We start from the raw sequence: 18465 nt of genomic DNA, 5'->3' as shown, positions 1-18465 counted from the left end.
CAACAACTGAAGAGCTAACATAGAAGCCTAAGTTCCATTGCTTGAATCACTATAGCTTCTGCTAAGCCAACTGGACATGCGTAAAGTCTGTTGGTTATTTACACTGTTACAGCTTCTTGTTCACTGCTCTCAGCGAAACATTCTTGAGATAATATGACCCGCATATTGTTTTACTGCTGACAAGACTCCACAGTGATCTGCCCTGCTTGGAGAGTGAAGTGTGGATGTGTCAGCAGTCTGGCTCACACTCACTGAACAGGCAGTGAGGCTAGTGCTAGAGGGTAGTGGCGCGTGCTGTGCTTCTCTGTGCCCGCAGAGAACCTGGAGCATGGTCAATTGGGAAGAAATGCTCCTGAGACATATTCTGGCCTCTGCCATTTAGCATAGAGAGAACCCTGAGACAAATTTCTTTGTCCCTCATGCCTCAGATATCTAGTACTTTAAAGTGGGTGGGAATCTTAACTTATCTGATGTTTGTTTGATTAAAATGCAAAAATAATGTATTATATGTAGAGGTTCCTGAGGTGCGATCTACATGCAGGAGCTGCTGGTGCCTCTTGCTCCTCTTACTGTTAGGAGATACAGAACTAATTCGCTGCTTGGGAGAGGCTTCTGTGCCTGCACTCTTCTTACCAAATAAACGTCAGTGGCTGACAGGAAGTCTTCCACAGTCCTCAAACCAAGTGCGCTTATTCTTGCTGTGTACAGACCACATACCCGATGAGACAGGAACTGGTGTCATTTAGTTGAGTTAGTGGGTGTGTCACTAGGAAGAGTTTGTTAGTCAGAAGTGGGTAAGTGGTGATATTGGACTATTAGGAAAAGATTTGATTTGTTAGCGAAGCACAATCAGTATGAAGGATAAAAATGAGTGATGGATATTTTGTTCATCTGTTTCAAATGTGGCACTCTAGGCAGTAAGCCATAGTTGATTTTTAATCCAGCAGAAGGACTTTATGGTAGGAATCTGGATGTACTTGTATGACTGGCCTATCATCTGGACCTCATTTTCATACTGTTTAAACCCAGAAACATCAATTTAAACTTGTCCTCACATAACCTTTACAAAGTCAAATGGGATTAGGGGAATCTTTTAAAATGTAAACTGGTATAGATATTAAAATATTTTCAATATACTATATGTGCTATATTTTGTATGTAACTTTTCATAATTATTCCATGCTAAAAGTATAAGGCTATATTTTACATAATCTAGTTGAACTTTGGTGCAGTTACTATTTCATATAGAGTAGGTAAACTTGATTTTAATGGAAACTATTTACAAAAATAATGTATCAAAGTACATAGTGGTTCCTAGGGTGACATGAACCATGTAACCGTCAGCCTTCATATACTGATCTTTTTCCTATACCATGCTCCCCCGGAGCTTCACACCCTCCTTTAGGAGTGAAACATCACAATGGCATCTATAGAGAAGTAGGAGCTGGACTATAAGCACATTCCTGTTATGTGCAAAATTTGCATTTACAGTTTTATATGCGCACATTGTCAGATTTAATCCAAAGCATCCTTAGCACCTTGAGGAACCGAAAAAGCACTGAGTGAAAAGTAACTTGCTGCACTTGCTAATTTATGTTACGGGCATATTATCTAAAATCCTTAGATTTTTCTTTTGTTTGCTTCTTCAACTGTAGAAAATCATTTCAATGGTATATTCTCTAATGTCAGCCAACTCTACTGAGATATGACTAAGTTAGGTTTAGAGCTTATCTTTAAAAATGGATTGTGACATGACTACACCTGTAATTGCATAATATTAAATATTAATATTTTAATCTCATATTTATATGTATGATGATAAATTAAGAAAACTGAATGCATTTTTAATTGGACATTTTAGTAACAAACATTAAGCCAGATAACAGAGATTTGCCCTTTGTTCTTCTGAAAGGAAAGATCATTTTTTTTCTTATACAGCTTTCTGCTTATATGAGGCCCTAGAAGCACCTATGTTTTTAGCAAATAAGAACACTGAGAAGAGAAGGCATGGCAAACAGAGGGGAACAATAGCCCTGTGCCAGAGTTTTGCTGTCAGTAATTTAGGAAATATTGGGGAAGACTCAGTCTAAGGTAGAAAATACTATAAGTGATGTTTCTAAATAATTTTCAAGAATATGGTATTTCTTAATAATTCCCTTTTGTTTCCAAGACTCCCTTAGAAAATGTCCCAGGTAACCTTTCTCCTATCAAGGATCCTGACAGACTTCTTCAGGATGTTGATATCAATCGCCTTCGTGCTGTTGTCTTTCGAGATGTGGTAAGTTGTAAATCTGCTTGGCTTCCATAAAAAAATAAACAAAAATCAACTTGCAACAGTGTTATGTTTGTAACTCTGTCGTTACCTGGTATCTCGACATATTGCATACCTGATGGTAAAATGATTGAACTTTAGTTATCTCCAAAGACTTCATGATAGTTTGCTTCTGAAGTGGTATGTGTGTGTGCAGGGCTGGGGAAATGGCTTCTGGGTTATGTACCTGCTGCAGAAGCATGAGGATCTGAGTTCAGACCCCAGCAGCTGCAGAGGAGCCATGCACGGTGTGCTGCACATCCTTAATTCTACAGCTGGTGCTGCAGAGGGAGTTTCTCTGTCTCAGTGAGGAACTCTCCTAAAGTGTAGAGAGTACGAGAAGCCGCTCAGTGTCAACCTCCGGCCTCCACGCGCACACTCACAGGCAAGGAGACACATGCGTGCATACACTGCTGCTGCTCACACAATGATGAGAAAATTTGAACCTTATTTTTTATTCCAAGATTAGAGATAGTCTTGGAGCACTAATCAGACTTCATCTTAGGTTACCTGGTCCTGCCTTTTATATTCTTTACTCCACTTTTACATAATGAATATTTTGTTATTCTCAATGCTTCCTTTATTTAGGTATAAAAAGTGACCTCATAAGGTATTAATGGAAGTCACTTTTGTGCATGGGAAAACATTTGCTTTCATTTAAAAATATTCCTTATTATTGTATAGATATGTGCTTGTGACATATGAGGGGAGTTTTTATACCAAAGAAAAATGTAGAGGTCAGAGGACAACTTTATGGAGCCCATTCTCACCTTCCAACTTTTTTTTCTTTTTCTTTTTTATATTAGTTACAGTTTATTTACTTTGTATCCCAACTGTATCCGCCTCCCTAATTCCCTTCCAATTCCACCTTCCCTCCCTCATTTCCTCCCATGCCCCTCTCCAAGTCCACTGATAGTGGAGGTCCTCTTCCCCTTCCATCTGACCCTAGCTTATCAGGTCTCACCAGGACTGGCTGCAATGTCCTCTGCAGCCTAGCTAGGCTGCTCCTCCCATGGTGGAGGGTGGAGGGGAGGTCAAAGAGCTAGCCATAGAGTTCATGCCTGGGCAGAGTGCAGGGAATCATATGAAAGAAGAGAATGTTAGTAAGACCTGGAGATAACAGGAGCTTCACAAGGACCAAATATATCTGGGCACAAGGACTTGTCTGAGAGTGATTCTCTGACCAGGTACTATGCATGGATATAGCCTAGAACCCCAGCTCCAACATAGCCCATTGCAGCTCAGTATCAAGTGGCTTCCCTAGTAAGGGGAACAGGGACTGTCACAGAGATTGGATTCAGATTTGCAGGCTTAAACAGTAGAAGCCTGTACCCTTTGAACTATCTCACTGGCTCCTAGTTCCACAAATTATATCTGCAGGAATCTGAATTAAAAAGATGGCTTAATAACATTCACAGATAAATATAGTTTAAGGAGAGAGCTCTTTTTTCTATCTTTTTATTGTTGTCATTTATTTAAAATTTATTAAATTTGTATCTCGGCTGTGGCCCCCTCCATCCTCTCCTCCCAATCCCACCGTCCCTCCCTTTTCTCCCTCTATGCCTCTCCCCTAGTCCACTGATAGGGGGTGTCCTCCTCCTGTTCTATTTGACCATAACCTATCAGGTCTTATCAGGACTGGTTTCCTTGTCTTTCTCTGTAGACTGGCAAGGCTGTATCCCCCAGGGAGAGGCGATCAGAGAGCCTGCTATTGAGTTCATGCCAGAGAAAGTCCCTGTTCCCCTTACTAGAGAACCCACTTGCAGACTGAGTCTATGGGCTATATCTGACCCAGCATATGGAAGACTTAATTTACAATAGTTCAGAATAAATTTATCATTTTGATCATTTCCTCTGTTAGTATGCTTATTTTGTTTGAGCATAGCAAATAATCAGTAAATATTTGTCATTTGTTTTCTTTCTGACAAATGTACATAAATTCTGAGTTATATTAGAATTTTCCTTAGGTAGATAGACTGTTCGTTATTAAAGTAATTAGATTTCTTTTTCATATTTCTGTCCTGATGGCCCATTGCTGCTTACTATAATTTTGGGTTGGAAATACCAGTCTTACTAGCTGATCAAAAGTTTACAGGTGTCCAGCTTCTTTAGATGTGGTGTGGTCTAACAAGAATGTGTTGAGAATTCTTCTTGTTTAGTCTTCATGTTATTTTCCCTGCTCATCTCAGCTTTGGGGAAAAGAGCTCCTGTGGCTATATACTGCTTAATGTATTTTGGGGATAACAAACTTGCTATGGTGCTTTCTTTCCTAATACACCTTAATGCCTCTTCAAACTAATGTCCTCTTTTTCCAGACCTGTTCTTACTGTACTGTTCTGTGGCCAAATACCATTTCATCATTGAGATTTGGAAATAAGCACCTCAAATATCTGTAGTGTTTGAGAATTCATGTTCCCTATCAGAAAAACTAGATTATTACATCTTTTAACCTGTTAATACAGTAATAACTTTAATTATCTAATACATATGTTAAACTTCTGTTCCATAATGGGACTGCATGAAATTCTTATTTTATGATTGCCATTGTTTGTGAATTTCTGCCATCTTCAAGTCCACATAGCCTCTTGTTATTGCTTATAATGTTTAAATCCAGATTTACAAAAAAAACCCAGATCATTAATTCTTTTCACCAGCATTTTTAATAAGGAAATCACAGAGAAAAAAAGGTAAAAAAAATAATGAGAGAACAGGGTGATATTTTGTAACACATTGAACAAAATTTTTACTGTTAATTTTTAAAATTATTTCGGCCTATAAGTCAGTTGAAACATTTTAGGTATGTGTGTATATATTTAACATAGTACTTAATAAATAACAATTTAGAATTATCAGTTCTTAACTATTTTTGAAATTACATTTATTTTGTGTGTGTGTGTGTGTGTGTGTGTGTGTGTATGTGTGCTTGCTCTGCGCACAATACCCTTACACCTGCTCACTTGCCACAGTGCATGGGTGAGGGCCAGATGACAGTGTTATGGAGCCTTCTTCTACTCTTTGGTTGCCTAGGATCAAAAGCAGGTGGATTTATCCCCTAAACCATCTGAAATGGCTCCAAATGTTTATTTTGTTTTAATTTGGGGCATTAATGTGTATGTTTGATGTCCAGAGAGGCCAGAGAGGAAGTCAGATCACCTGGAGATACAGTATTAGATCGTTGTGAACCACCTGAAGTGGGTGTTAGGACCTGAATTCTGGTCCTCTTTAAGAGGAGCAAGTGTTTTTAACTACTAGGCCATCTCCCTAGCATCTTGTAAACCAAAGTTTAATGTCTAATAAAACAAAAATATTTATATCTTAAAAATTCTAGTGTCAAAATGCCTTTTCATTTTACACAGGATGATAGCAAGCAGGCACAGTTCTTAGCTCTGGCTGTTGTGTACTTCATCTCTGTTCTGATGGTGTCTAAGTATCGGGACATACTAGAACCCCAGAGAGAGACTGCAAGATCTGGGAGCCAGCCGGGTAGAAACATCAGACAAGAAATAAATTCACCAACAAGTACAGGTATTTAATTAGGCATTTCGCCTGCATCTGTCTCTTTCCTGCTAACACTTTTGTGTACATGTTTGAACTGTACTTACTCATGGATATGTCAGACATTTACAGAATTGGTAGAGAGACTGATTCGGTACACGGCAGTTCCACACAAATGTACTAGGGATGATTGTGTATATTTGCTATCACTTTCGTGTGCCAGTGCCACTTTGGGGTAACTTTCCCAGGAGTAAAAATAAATGCCAATCATTTGGTTATGTTCGCTCGTGTCTTTCAACACATTTCTTGTGTCACTTTTATAAGCATGAAAATAGGTTCCCACATAGTTGTTCTAGGTAAAAAATAGGGTAAAATATCAGTCTCTATTGCCTAACTTAAAAATTGCCTCCTTCCTTTCTTTGCTCTCTCTCCTCCCTCTCACTCCTAAGTGAAGGCTTAATTCAACATCTGAATATTATATCAATTATACGCAGGCAAATGTTTGCAAACAAACACTTTAAATTTTGTGTAAGTTGTAAGAAGTTTATACAAAGTAGTTTTAACTAAAACAGTTATGGAGAAGTAAAATCATAGACAACAGTGAGCCACATTGGGTTATACTGGTGTCATTCGCAACACACTTGCAGGAGTTGTTGCGTTATTGGCTGTCACCACTGTAGAGGCAGTGGGAACTGGGAGAATGGAGCTGATAAATGAGGTGGACTAAAGTCTCAAGCAATAGCCAGCTTTATTCATAGCTTCAGACAATTTATATTCTTACACAGGAGGACAGTGCAGCCAGTTCTGATGAGACCTGATAAGCTAGGGTCAGATGGAAGGGGAGGAGGACCTCCCCTATCAGTTGACTTGGAGAGGGGCGTAGGAGGAGATAAAGGAGGGAGGGTGGGATTGGGAGGGAATGAGGGAGGGGGCTACAGCTGCGCTACAAAGTGAATAAACTGTAATTAATATTAAAAAATAAAAATTTAAATTTTTAAAAAATAAAAATTGGTTAAGGAGAATTTACATGAGTAAAATTTTCATGAGTTCAAGCTATATACAATCACAAGAATAAGCTACACATGGCAAAAACATGGTTTTCTATAGAGGCATTTAAAGGATAGTTTAAACATTTAATAGAACAACAGCAGCAAACAATAATGAGTAATCAGAAGTAAACTGACTATTATGCACTGTAACTGGGAGGAACGCGAAAGCACATTCCAAGAACAATTCTGTGTTTTGAAGAAGATGAGATCACAAGACTCTTGTCTTGTTTTCTCGGAGTGTTCTTACAAGTACGCAGAATTCTCACACAATTCCGTTCTTGGACCATGCTCTGACAATTGTTCTTTCATACTATGCTTGAAAACTATAAATGTTTTGTGATGTATTTCCTACTAAGTGTTTATATCAAGATCATTTTCCTGTTGTTCATACTATAACCTTAAAAAACTCAATGCTTATTTCTTGTGCTATTGGATTAATTTATAGGTAGAATTCTTTACTAAGTAAACACATATGCTTTATTAAAGGATGCTTTAAAACTGAATAGAGATTTGTGGTCAAGCCACTGCATCTTGTTAAATGTAACAAATCTTTTCTTTTTACTGCTTCAAGAGACCGAAGATCACATTTTAGTCAGAGGATTTTCTCATTTTGGGCCATACTATTTCATTATCACCATTATTTTAATTTTATACTGCCAATTAGACATTAGCTTGACATTCAGGTTGATGTCCTTTTAAAGCATGTATGTGACATGTAGATATAAAATGAGCACTATTATAGTGAACCTTTTAGGTCTAGTTTTCTAGTTTTCCGTGTCTATTTTTTTTTTTCATGTATGTTGCTAAAAGTTCTCTACTTGGTGAGTATGTTGTATACTTCATTTTTCTTGGCACTGCTTTCCCACCTTCAGAGATGTGCTCTTTAGTATTTTTTGCTTGTTGCAGTACTATAGAAATGCCATGAGTCTTTGGTGTGGACTGTATTCAGACTCACTCTCCTTTGTAAAGTTGGCTTCATGATTTTTGCCTGTTGCAGTACTATAGAAGTGTGATGTATCTTTCGTGTGGATTATATTACAGACTGTCACTTTCCTTTTTAAATTTGGCTCCATGATTCTCTCCACAGTTGTGGTAATACCGTCTATCCCTCATCCAAGTCTGAACCATGGACTTCTTGCCAAGCTGATGCCTGAGCAGAGTTTTGCCCATTCATTTTACAAAGGTAATACTGATGTCATCTCATGACTCATTTGGTATTCTTGTTTCATGAGCTGTTTTAAAATAAATATTCATGAGAAATATTTGTAAAGAGGGTAGAGGTTGTATTTCTATAATGTGGCTACTAAGAATCAGGAACAGTTTTTATCCTTCCATTCCATTATATTTATTGTTAACATCTTAAAGTTGAGGGTATTAATGTACTGTACTAATATTCACTGTGCTGGCATTCACAAGCTCTTAACAGTCACACTATAGTAGTGCGATTAAATTAGTCTAAAATGCAGCATACTGTAGATCAACTAGGGAAAAAAGATTGAACATAACTGGACAAAGTGAACTATGGGTTCTATCGTTTCTATGGGTTCTTTGACGTCTAGTCAGAACTTAGTCATACTACTTTAAGTCATAAAAAGTCTTTCATGAAAAAAATATGAAATTAAATGTTAAACATCCAACAATGCTTTCTAAACATGCTTAGAAAGAATGAGCATAAGCAGAAAAATCATTGTACAGAAATAGAATTGTAAGCAACAATAAATTGTACAAATAAAGACATTACAACAACAACCATTAAAATATATTCAAGAAATGTTTCAAGTAATAGAAAAAGTGAACACAGTGCGAAGAGAAGCAAACTGATGTAAAGAAAAGTCACTGAACTCTTAGAGATGACGTGTACAAGCGGCAGAAATGAAATGTAGTGCTTCTGGTTCCTGTCAACAGAAGGTTTGTTGCTGCAGAACAAATGTTTACCAGGGAGCGCGCCCTCTGGTGGTTGCAAGACTTTCCTGCTTGCACACCTTGTTCAACTCAAGACTTGCTGAACATGGTGGGCTTTCCTACTGGGATTGGTTACATCGCTAGTCACATTTAAATATAAGAGTGATGGTCCAGGTTGCAAAAGAGGAATGCAGGGACACACTGAATGGTGAGCAAGCTCTGGACAGCACCTAATGTAGGAGCTAAGAGCACCTCTCAGCTAAACCTCCAGCAAGAAGTAAGTAATGGGGAAGTGAGGCATGGCCTGAGAAGGCAGGGATTTCTGCTGCCTATTGGAGTGAGTTTTGAGGGCTACACTGTGCCCCAGGTGAAACCATAGTTTGGTGTAGTCTGTAACGAATGATGTCTTAGGACAACTTTACAACAACTAATGCTAGCAAAGTATTTTTATTACACCTGGATGAGTTCTCATATTGTGGAGTGGGGCTTTTGAACACTATGGTAAAATAAAGAATTCTTTGTGTAATTTAGTAACGTAAACATTATGTGGGATTTGTTTTATGTTACAAATTAGAACATTCTATCAAAGGCCTAAAATAAACATTTAACTTCCAGAGGGTGAGTGTAATCCATTTATTCCCAACCATCAAGATATTTCCATTTGTAGTTATTGTTTGATTTTCAGACATAGCAAAGAAATTAAATGCCTATTTTATGACTATGCTTCTTACACAAAGTATGTATTTCTTGTTTCATTTTGGATATAAGTTTAATATAGGCATTCCCAACTCTGAGTTGTCATTCTAGCAACATACTTCTGTGACACTTCTTTTTTAATTAAACAAAACATGTTAATCCATGATATTCTAAGCAGTTACGTCATTGTTAGTTTAGCTTGAATTAGATATATTAACAGGTTAGAAATGTCATGTCATAAGCTTAAAATATTTATATTCCCAGTGTGTGCATAAAATATTTAGGTTAGTGGAGCTGGAGAGGAAGGTCAGAAATTAAGAGCACTTTCTGCTCTTTCTGAGGGCCTGAGTTGTGTTCCCAGGATGTAGGTTTTGTTCCTACCACCGCATCAGGCAGCTCACAACAGTTTCTTACTCCAGTTCCATGGATCTGATACTTTTTTCTGTTCCGCAAGTACCTGTATGCTTGTGTTGCACCATACATTTTGCTCAGTAGCACACACTCGTAAAACAATGAATACATAAATCATTTTTAAATAACCACATTTGCATTTCTTTTTCAGATTTGTATTTTTCAAGATTTGTCTTTGGCTATGATATAATAAAGGGGAGTTACAGGTGTAATTGCAGGAATTCATGCCCCACTGCCATCCTCTTCTTGACCATAGTATCTGCTTATTTGCTTTCTTATGCTTTTGGTTTATTAGAGTATGTACTTCCAGATGTTAGGAAAGATTATCTTGTTCAATTTATTTCTTACTATTTGTTGTAAAGTATGATGTTTTAGGATTTATATCTGATTTGGAATGATTGCATCGAACTTTTTTCTTTTTTACATTTTATTAAATTTATTTATTCATTCATTCTACATCCCGATTCCAGCCCCTTCCCTCCTCTCGTCCCAGTCCCACCCTTGCACCATTTTTCCCATCCCTCCTTCCTTTCTCCTCAGAAAACAAGAGTGCACCCAGTCCCCACCTTGTACAAACCCATTACAACACATCCAGCCGCATTAGGACTAAGTACATCCTCTTCCGCTGAGCCCAGATGAGGCAGCCCAATTACAGGAAAGTGATCCAAAAGCAGGCAACAGAGTCTATGTCAGAGAACCCCTACTCCATTTACTATGGGACCTATATGAAGACCAAGCTTCCCATCAACTTCATATGTGTCAGGGTCTAGGTCCAATCTTTGGTTAGTGCTTCAGTCTCTGTAAGCTCCCACAGGCCTAGGTTAGTTGACTCTGCTGGACTTCTTGAAGAGTTCTTGTCCCTTCTGGGTCTTTTTATCCTTGCCCCTACTCCTCCATAAGACTCTTTGTGCCCAGCCTAATGTTTGACTATGGGTCTCCACATCTGTTTCAGTCCCCTGCTGGGTGGAGCCTCTCAGAGGACAGTTACACTAGGCTCCTGTCTGTGAGCATAGAAGAATATCATTAATAGTTTCGGAGGTTTCCGCTCTTCTAGGGGATGTATTTCAGATTAGGTCTATCACTGGTTGGCTATTCCTTCAATCTCTGCTTTATCTTTATTCCTGCACATCTTGTAGACAGGGTAAATTTGGGGTTAAAGTTTTTGTGGATGGGTTGGTGCCCCTCTCTCCACTGGAAGTCCTGAATGGCTAGAAAGTGGCCACTTCACTCAACATGTCCACTATAGCAAGAAGTTGCTCCACATCCTCTCCAGCATGTATTGTCACTTGAGGTTTTGATCTTGGCTTTTCTGATGTGTGTAAGGTGAAATCTCAGGGTTGTTTTGATTGCGTTTCCCTGATGACAAAGGCCGTTAAACATTTCTTTAAGTGTTTCTCTGTCATTCGATATTCCTCTACAGAGAATTATCTGTTTAGCTGTTTTCCATTTTTAATTGGATTACTTGTTTTGTTGCTTTTTAACTTCTTGAATTCTTTATATATTCTAGATAACCTAGAACCCCTGCACAGATGTGGCCCATGGCAGCTCAGTATCCAAGTGAGTTCCATAGTAAGGGCACAGGGACTATCTCTGACATGAATGCAGTGGCTGGCTCTTTGATCACCTCCCCCTGATAGGGTAGCAGCCTTACCAGCCCACAGAGGAAGACAATGCAGCCAGTCCTGATGAGACCTGATAAGCTAGGGTCAGATGGAAGGGAAGGAGGACCTCCCCTATCAGTGGATTTAGAGAGGGGCAAAGGAGGAGATGAGGGAGGGAAGGGGGGATTGGAAGGGAATTGGGAAGGCAGCTACAGTTGGATACAAAGTGAATAAACTGTAATTAATATAAAAAATTAAAATTAAGAAAAAGAAGTTTCAGCTAGTCACCTCTATATCTGCCCAGGAGCCTCCCCTGTCACAGGTCTCCAGCTTGTTGCAGAGATCCCCCCTCTCAGTTTCCCTTCTCTCTCCCCACCTCTTACCTCCCATCCCCACTCTCTCCACATCTGATGCCCACTCTTTTTCTTCTCTCCACACCCTCTCCCACCCAGTTCTCTCTCTTCATCCATTTCCAATAACTACTCTGTTTCTCCTTCTGAGTGGGACTCAAACATCTTCCTTGGGTTCTCCTTGTTACTTAGCTTCTTTAGGCCTGTGGACTGTAATATGGTTATACTGTACTATAGGCTTGATATCCACTTATATGAGAGTACATACCATGTGTGTCTTCTGGGTCTGAGTTACCTCACTCAAGATGAGTGAGGTAACATATTACAAGAAATAATATATTACAAGAAAAGACACATGCATTAAAATCTAAATAGGCTAAATAATTCTGTATGTTAACACATGAGTATTGTATATATTTTACATGTAAGTTTTCTGGTCAAATGGAAGAAGTATTGCTTGGCAAAGGGGTACATAATACAGCTTTTAAGAAGAAAATTATATTATTCCTTTTTTGTGTTTTTTTTCTTTGAGATAGAATCTTGCTATATACCCTAGAAGCTTTATCCTAATCTCTTTCATTATTTCACATTAGTTCTATACATGTTAAAGGTTAATAATAACAAAGAAACTGTGAATTTAAAGTGTTTATCACTCTAATTGGTGCCATGAACCTGGGAGAGCAGGGCCTAAAAATGAGGTGGACTAAAGTCTCATGCAAAGCCAACTCTGTTCAGACCTTCAGACAATGTGAACCCTGAGCTTTAAGAAGACTAACATGAGTATGTGTTCAATCACAAGGACAAGCATCACGTGATAAAAAACATGTTTTTCCATAGAGGTATCTGAATAATAACAGCTGAAGGAAACTCCCTCCCATCTGCTACACCCAGGAGGAGCACGAGAACACATTCCAAGAATAATTCTGTGTTTTAAAGAAAATGAGGAAACTAAGCAGCCTATTGGCTTCCTTTGAACAGGGGCTCTAGGTTCTCTCCAATACTAGGTTGGAGTATTGGTTTCTGCAGGCTCCCTGTTCTCAGGTATTTTGGCTCTGTTGTTCTCCTTGTGGAGTTCATGTCCCCTCCAAGTCTTTCTATCTTCCTCTTCTTCCATAAGGTTTCCTGCATTCTGCCCAAAGTTTGGCTGTGAGTCTCAGTATCTCCTTCAATAGCCTGGTGGGTAGAGTCTTTCTGAGGTCCTCTGTGGAAGTAAGGGGTACAGGGGCTGTCTCTGACATGAACTCAGTGGCCAGCTCTTTGATCATCTCCCTTTGGGGGGGGGGGGTGCAGCCTTGCCAGGCCACAGAAGAAGGATGCAGCAAGCCTTGATGAGACCTGATAAGCTTGGGTCAGATAGAAGGGGAGGAGGTCTTCCTCTATCAGGGAACTAGGGAAAGAAGAGGGATGGTGGGTAGGACTGGGAGGAAACAAGTAAGCAGACTGCAGAGGGGATACAAAGTGAATAAATTGTAATAAATAAATGAATAAATAAGTAAATATTTTTAAAAAGAAAGAAAATGAGGTCCCAAGATTCTCTTGTCTTTTTGTCTTGGAGTGTTCTCAAGCAGTCAGAATTCTCATATGACTCTATTCTTGGACTCTTTCCCAGTAGTAAAGAAGATTCAGAGTAAATACTTGTATAGTTAGAAACATTGTTCTTTTGGGTACGAGGTCACATGTTACCAAGAATAACAATGAACATGGCCCAATACAAAAATCATGTATGTACTTAGAACATTATGAGGATTTTTTCTTGTTTTTTTTTTTGTTTTTTTTGTTCATAGAACTTTAATTGTATGGTTTTGGAGCTTGAACTTTGTAGATGGCATCATAATGTCTCAGTGTCAAAAGGTTGTTCCTGAGCTGATGAGATGCTTCACCAGGTGAAGACACTTGCTTTCCCACCAAGCTTGAGTTTTATCTTCAGTGTTACATATTAGGAGAGAATTGATTCCTCCAAGTTGTCCTTTGACCTCCGCACATACACAGTGGCAGTGGAATTTATGTATATACACACACATAGTAAATATATAATAATGTAGCAGTGCTTTCTGTGTTTTTATTTATAAATGGGCCTCAAGATTTATTTGGTTTTATATTTGAAAAATTAAATATGTCCTACATATCCTGTCCACTAATATTAGCAAAATTATATATAAATACAAATAGGAAATGATACACACGTTACTATAACTGTTAATAGCCTTAGCTAGAGAAAAGCTCCGTCTGTAAAATGGTAACCACACAGGCAAGTCAACCTTAGTTCAGTCTTTAGAACCTGTGCTAAAAATAAGTTGGGCATGGTGGCTGGCCTGTAATCACAGAGCTGGAAAGGCCGAGGCGAGCAAATCCTAGAGTGTACTATCCAAATAATTCAGCTAAATCAGTATGCTCCAGGTCAAAGAGGCTCTTTCTCTGAGAACCATGTGGGAGGATCCTGATGACCACAATCTGAGGCTGACCTCTGGCCCCCACACCTGCTGCCACACAAGCATGCACCCACTAACCCCATCCACAGAAGAAAGTATTATTATTAAGCCATTTTCTAACTGTGTCATTATTTGTAGAATCATAATATATTGGTATCGATTCTGCAACTCTGAGTACTAAATGCTAAAAATGTTATATATTTCAGCTATGTGGAGTTGACATCATATCTGTTTCTCATGATTATTTCTTCTTTAATGTAATTGCCTGTTTTCAGTTAGTCAAATGATCTCTCTTCTAGTACTTTCTGTTAACTTTAGAATTTAATGACCATCGTAATGTCCTTCATTATAACTATTTTGAGTATATCAGTGATTTTCTACTTACTATGTCATACACATATGTAAAAGGGAAGAGAAATGGTCTAGGATATTAGATAAAGACTTTTGGAATTCATGTATTGAAATGCATGATTGTAAATTATGCTGTATACTAGTGAATAAAGTTTTAAGTTTTGAGAACCTTAAGAGAAAAAACATAATTCGGTTTGGACATCAGGTATACCTCAAAGAAGTGACATTTATGCCAAGGACTGAGCATGTTTGGCTAGTTTGGGATAAGAATGGAGACAGTGATAGGAGGCAGGCTGAGAGGTGGGACAAATGTCTAGCAAAATTTGGATAATCCATTGGCTTAATATAATAATCAAGGGGGAAAACAGTTATCAGAATTATTTCAGTAGACAGACAAGAACCCAGTCATATAGTACCTGTGAAAAGCTACAGTAAGGAACTGGTTCTAAACTAAGAATACTACATTGATTTCTAGTTTTGTCAAAATAGTAACATAGCTTTAGAAACTTATTTAGGGGGCTGGAGAGATGGCTCAGAGGTTAAGAGCACTGACTGCTCCTCCAGAGGTTCTGAGTTCAATTCCCAGCAACCACATGGTGGCTCACAACCATCTATAATGAGATCTGGTGCCCTCTTCTGGTGTTCAGGTGTACATGCAGGCAGAACATTGTATACATAATAAAATAAAAAAAAAAAAATAAAATAAAAAAATAAATACAATTTAAAAAAAAAGAAACTTATTTAGGGATTTATTTCTTATAACCCTGTTTGTTAAAAGTATGAGTTATATTGGGCTAAAATTGTTACATCGACAAGACTGCTTTTTTGTTTGTTGGTTGGTTGGTTGGTTGGTTTCTTTGTTTTTTGTTTCCTTTCTGGTGTATCCATTTTTCTTCCCTTTTCTGTCGTTTAGAGGCATTTGTATTCCTTGTCTCAAAGCCTTCTCCCTTCATGGATAAGTAATTGGTGCATTGTCAAAACGTTGTTTTCTTGACTCTGTTTCCTCTGAACAGTTTAGGGAAGATTTTTTTTTTCTGTTCAAAGGAATCATTAGATTAGTTACCTTACTTGAGTAACCTAAGGTAATCTTTCTTTTCAAGGCCCTAAAATTAACATTTTTGTGTAAGACCAAATATTTTCAAGTTATGAGAATTCGAATTTAAATACTGTAGATGTAGGTATACTACCAACTCTATATAGCATAATTTTAAAAAGAAATTGTAGGTACAGTGGAGAATGTATTGGAGGGCCATGCAGGGAAACAGTTTCAACTGTTAGGGAGTCTGTTGCTTCTGACTTGAGATGTTATTGCTTAAGAGAATCATAGTGGCATTGTAGGGATAAAGAGGAAAGTAAACTATGGGGATACTTTGAAGGTCAAATGGATGGAATTTGGCAATAGTGTCAATATAGGTTTTTATTTCAGAGATGACCTCTGGCTTTCTGATGAGAAGCACTGAGGTGATTAAGGAGTGGAGTAAAAATGACAAGAGGTAAAAAATAGTTTGGAAGAAGCTGGGCGCAGTGGTGCATGCCTGTAATTATAGAACTCAGGGAGGCAGAGGCAGGCAGAGGCAAGCAGATCTCTGTGAGTTTGAGGCCAGCCTGGTTCTACAAAGTGAGCCCAGGACAGCCAAGGCTACACAGAGAAACCCTGTCTCAAACAAACAAACAAACAAACATCAAAAGATGGAAAAGGCCGGTATGAAATGTCCAGTGCAGCATAGGTAGAATAAGATCAGTGAGACCCACACCCAGGCAGTGTGGCCACAGCACTGAAAGGTCTTCTTAATTCCTAATTGTATTATTTCCCTTGTCTCTTATGGATCAGTTGTTATTAATAAATTGGATTTTAGGCTGTATTCCTTTTATATCTCTACTGTTGGAAACAATTATGAGTAATTACTCTGCTTTGTAGTCTCACTTTATTGAGACTATTACTGGAAAGTTTGGAAAATAGCAAGTTCAGTACTTTAATATGTCAAACATATTACAATCACCAAGAAACAGGAATTTTGAGGGAAGGACTGTGATGGATGAGGAAAGCTTGTAAATCTCATGTCATTTGTTGAACTTAACCTCATATATATTTTTTTTTCAATATACATTAGGTGAATTCATTACATTCAATGAAAAACACTAAGAGGCATCTGGCATCCAACTGCCTGTTTCTGACAAGCTCACTCAGGCTAGTAATGTTTCTGCTTTGTGAGCTGATTGGCCTGTTAACTATAAAAGCTATTGAGAGCTATTGAAAATGCACATGCTGCTGTTGTTACTTTAAACTTTACAGATGCCCCTAACTTTCTATTAAAGTTGTATTAAATCCTCATCGGATATAAGAAAGTGGAAGCTGCACTATGGGATCAACCGAAAACATGTTTTATAAGGTGTTTTAAAGTCCAGTGAGAAATTATGCTAGGGATTTGGGCAAGTACTCTGGGTATTTTTTTTCAATTGCTCTTTCTTTTCTTTGAACATTTATTTTCACTTCTACAGAACATGATCAAAGAGTTTGCCTTAAAATACTTGTATAGAATTTGTATTAAAATTTCAAAACCATTATTTTTTAAATCATTCAGACTCAAAAATCATTATTTTTTAAATCATTTAAATATTTCAGTAAAATTAAAACTTTTATTGGTGTGTAAATATTTTATGAACTATTAAAATATTTTAGTATTGAAGATTGGAATTTTAATTGAAAATTCATAAATTTTCATCTTAACTTGGAAGTCAACACTTATATTGAGTTATAAGCATCTTATAAGTTAAATATTTTTAATACTCATTGAATGTCAGTCAGCTGACCAGATAAGAGAGAAATAGTTGGTGCAAACAACATTTATCCCTAAAACTGGAGTGATAGACAGTTCAGCATGTAGAAGGGGAGTTGCTGCAGTTTGTGAGGAACAGATTTTAAATGTCTGCTCTCACAAGCAGGACCTTCCAGTGGGGTCTGTGACCCAGCTGTGAGGGATCTGGAGCCCTTCTCTGACTGTCTTAGCATGTGCATGCATGTATATTCACATACACATCAGGTAAACCCTTTCTTTTTAAGTTGCTTTGGCCATAGTGTTTCATCACAACGATATTAAACTTCATGAAAACATATACCTTTTCTAATAGGTCCAAAAGAAAATTTTATATACACACAAACATGGGTAAATAAATGAATAAATAAATCTTAAAAAAATATTTGGAGTGGTAGTTGAAGAACCATAGATTGAAGATATTTTTTTTAGTATGTTTACTGGGAAAATACTTCACTTTTGGTCTAATATAAATTAAAAGTTTAAATCTTATATGTAGCTTGTAATGCAAAGCATACCATAATTTGGTTGAATATCTTATTAATATAGAGACAAAACTCTGAACCTTGTTCAATAAATCTGTAAATTCAGGCCAGAGTGGAGTCTACTCCACATACTTTTTTTGATGGTTAAACTGTACTATAAAATTGACCATGTTAGTAACTGTCACTGACACTATAGGTTTTTGTTTTTGTTTTTTTCTGGAAGTTCCTTCATTTCACTTATATTCCCTCTCCTATGTAATGGAAATGACATGACTACTTTTCAGTGCTATCTTGGCATTTTGCTGCAGTTGAATGACCTCAACCATTTTCTCTCCTCTCTATCCCTAAGTTACATATAAGCTTTCAAAACCTACTATCAAGTTGCTATGAATGTCACCACAACTATGGCTATTATTCTTTTGGTCTCTAGGCATAAGTATTCCAGAATTTCTGTAGACTCCAATGATCAAAAAAGAATTTGTGTCTTCTAAAATGCTGTCCTATTTGCATTGTTTTTTCAGTAGTTTATTATGTTTTAGTCTTCTTATAATCTATGTTCCAAAAATAAAATC

The 18465-nt window shown here is 37.6% G+C and overlaps 1 protein-coding gene across 2 annotated transcripts in view; it reads left to right on the top strand.

Moving 5' to 3' along the window:
• Positions 1 to 18465, top strand: part of Nbea (neurobeachin) — a 525499-nt gene that overhangs the window by 169729 nt on the left and 337305 nt on the right. For both annotated transcript variants that reach the window (XM_060378339.1, XM_060378338.1), the window contains exons 27-29: positions 2171 to 2278; positions 5668 to 5836; positions 7943 to 8038. In XM_060378339.1, the coding sequence (XP_060234322.1) occupies positions 2171 to 2278; positions 5668 to 5836; positions 7943 to 8038 (373 nt within the window). The remainder of the gene's footprint in view (positions 1 to 2170; positions 2279 to 5667; positions 5837 to 7942; positions 8039 to 18465) is intronic.

This window comes from Meriones unguiculatus, chromosome 2 (assembly GCF_030254825.1).
Source record: "Meriones unguiculatus strain TT.TT164.6M chromosome 2, Bangor_MerUng_6.1, whole genome shotgun sequence".
NCBI classification, from domain to species: domain Eukaryota; kingdom Metazoa; phylum Chordata; class Mammalia; order Rodentia; family Muridae; genus Meriones; species Meriones unguiculatus.
Note: the sequence above shows the minus strand (reverse complement) of the source record. Positions and strands in the feature narration are given on the sequence as shown.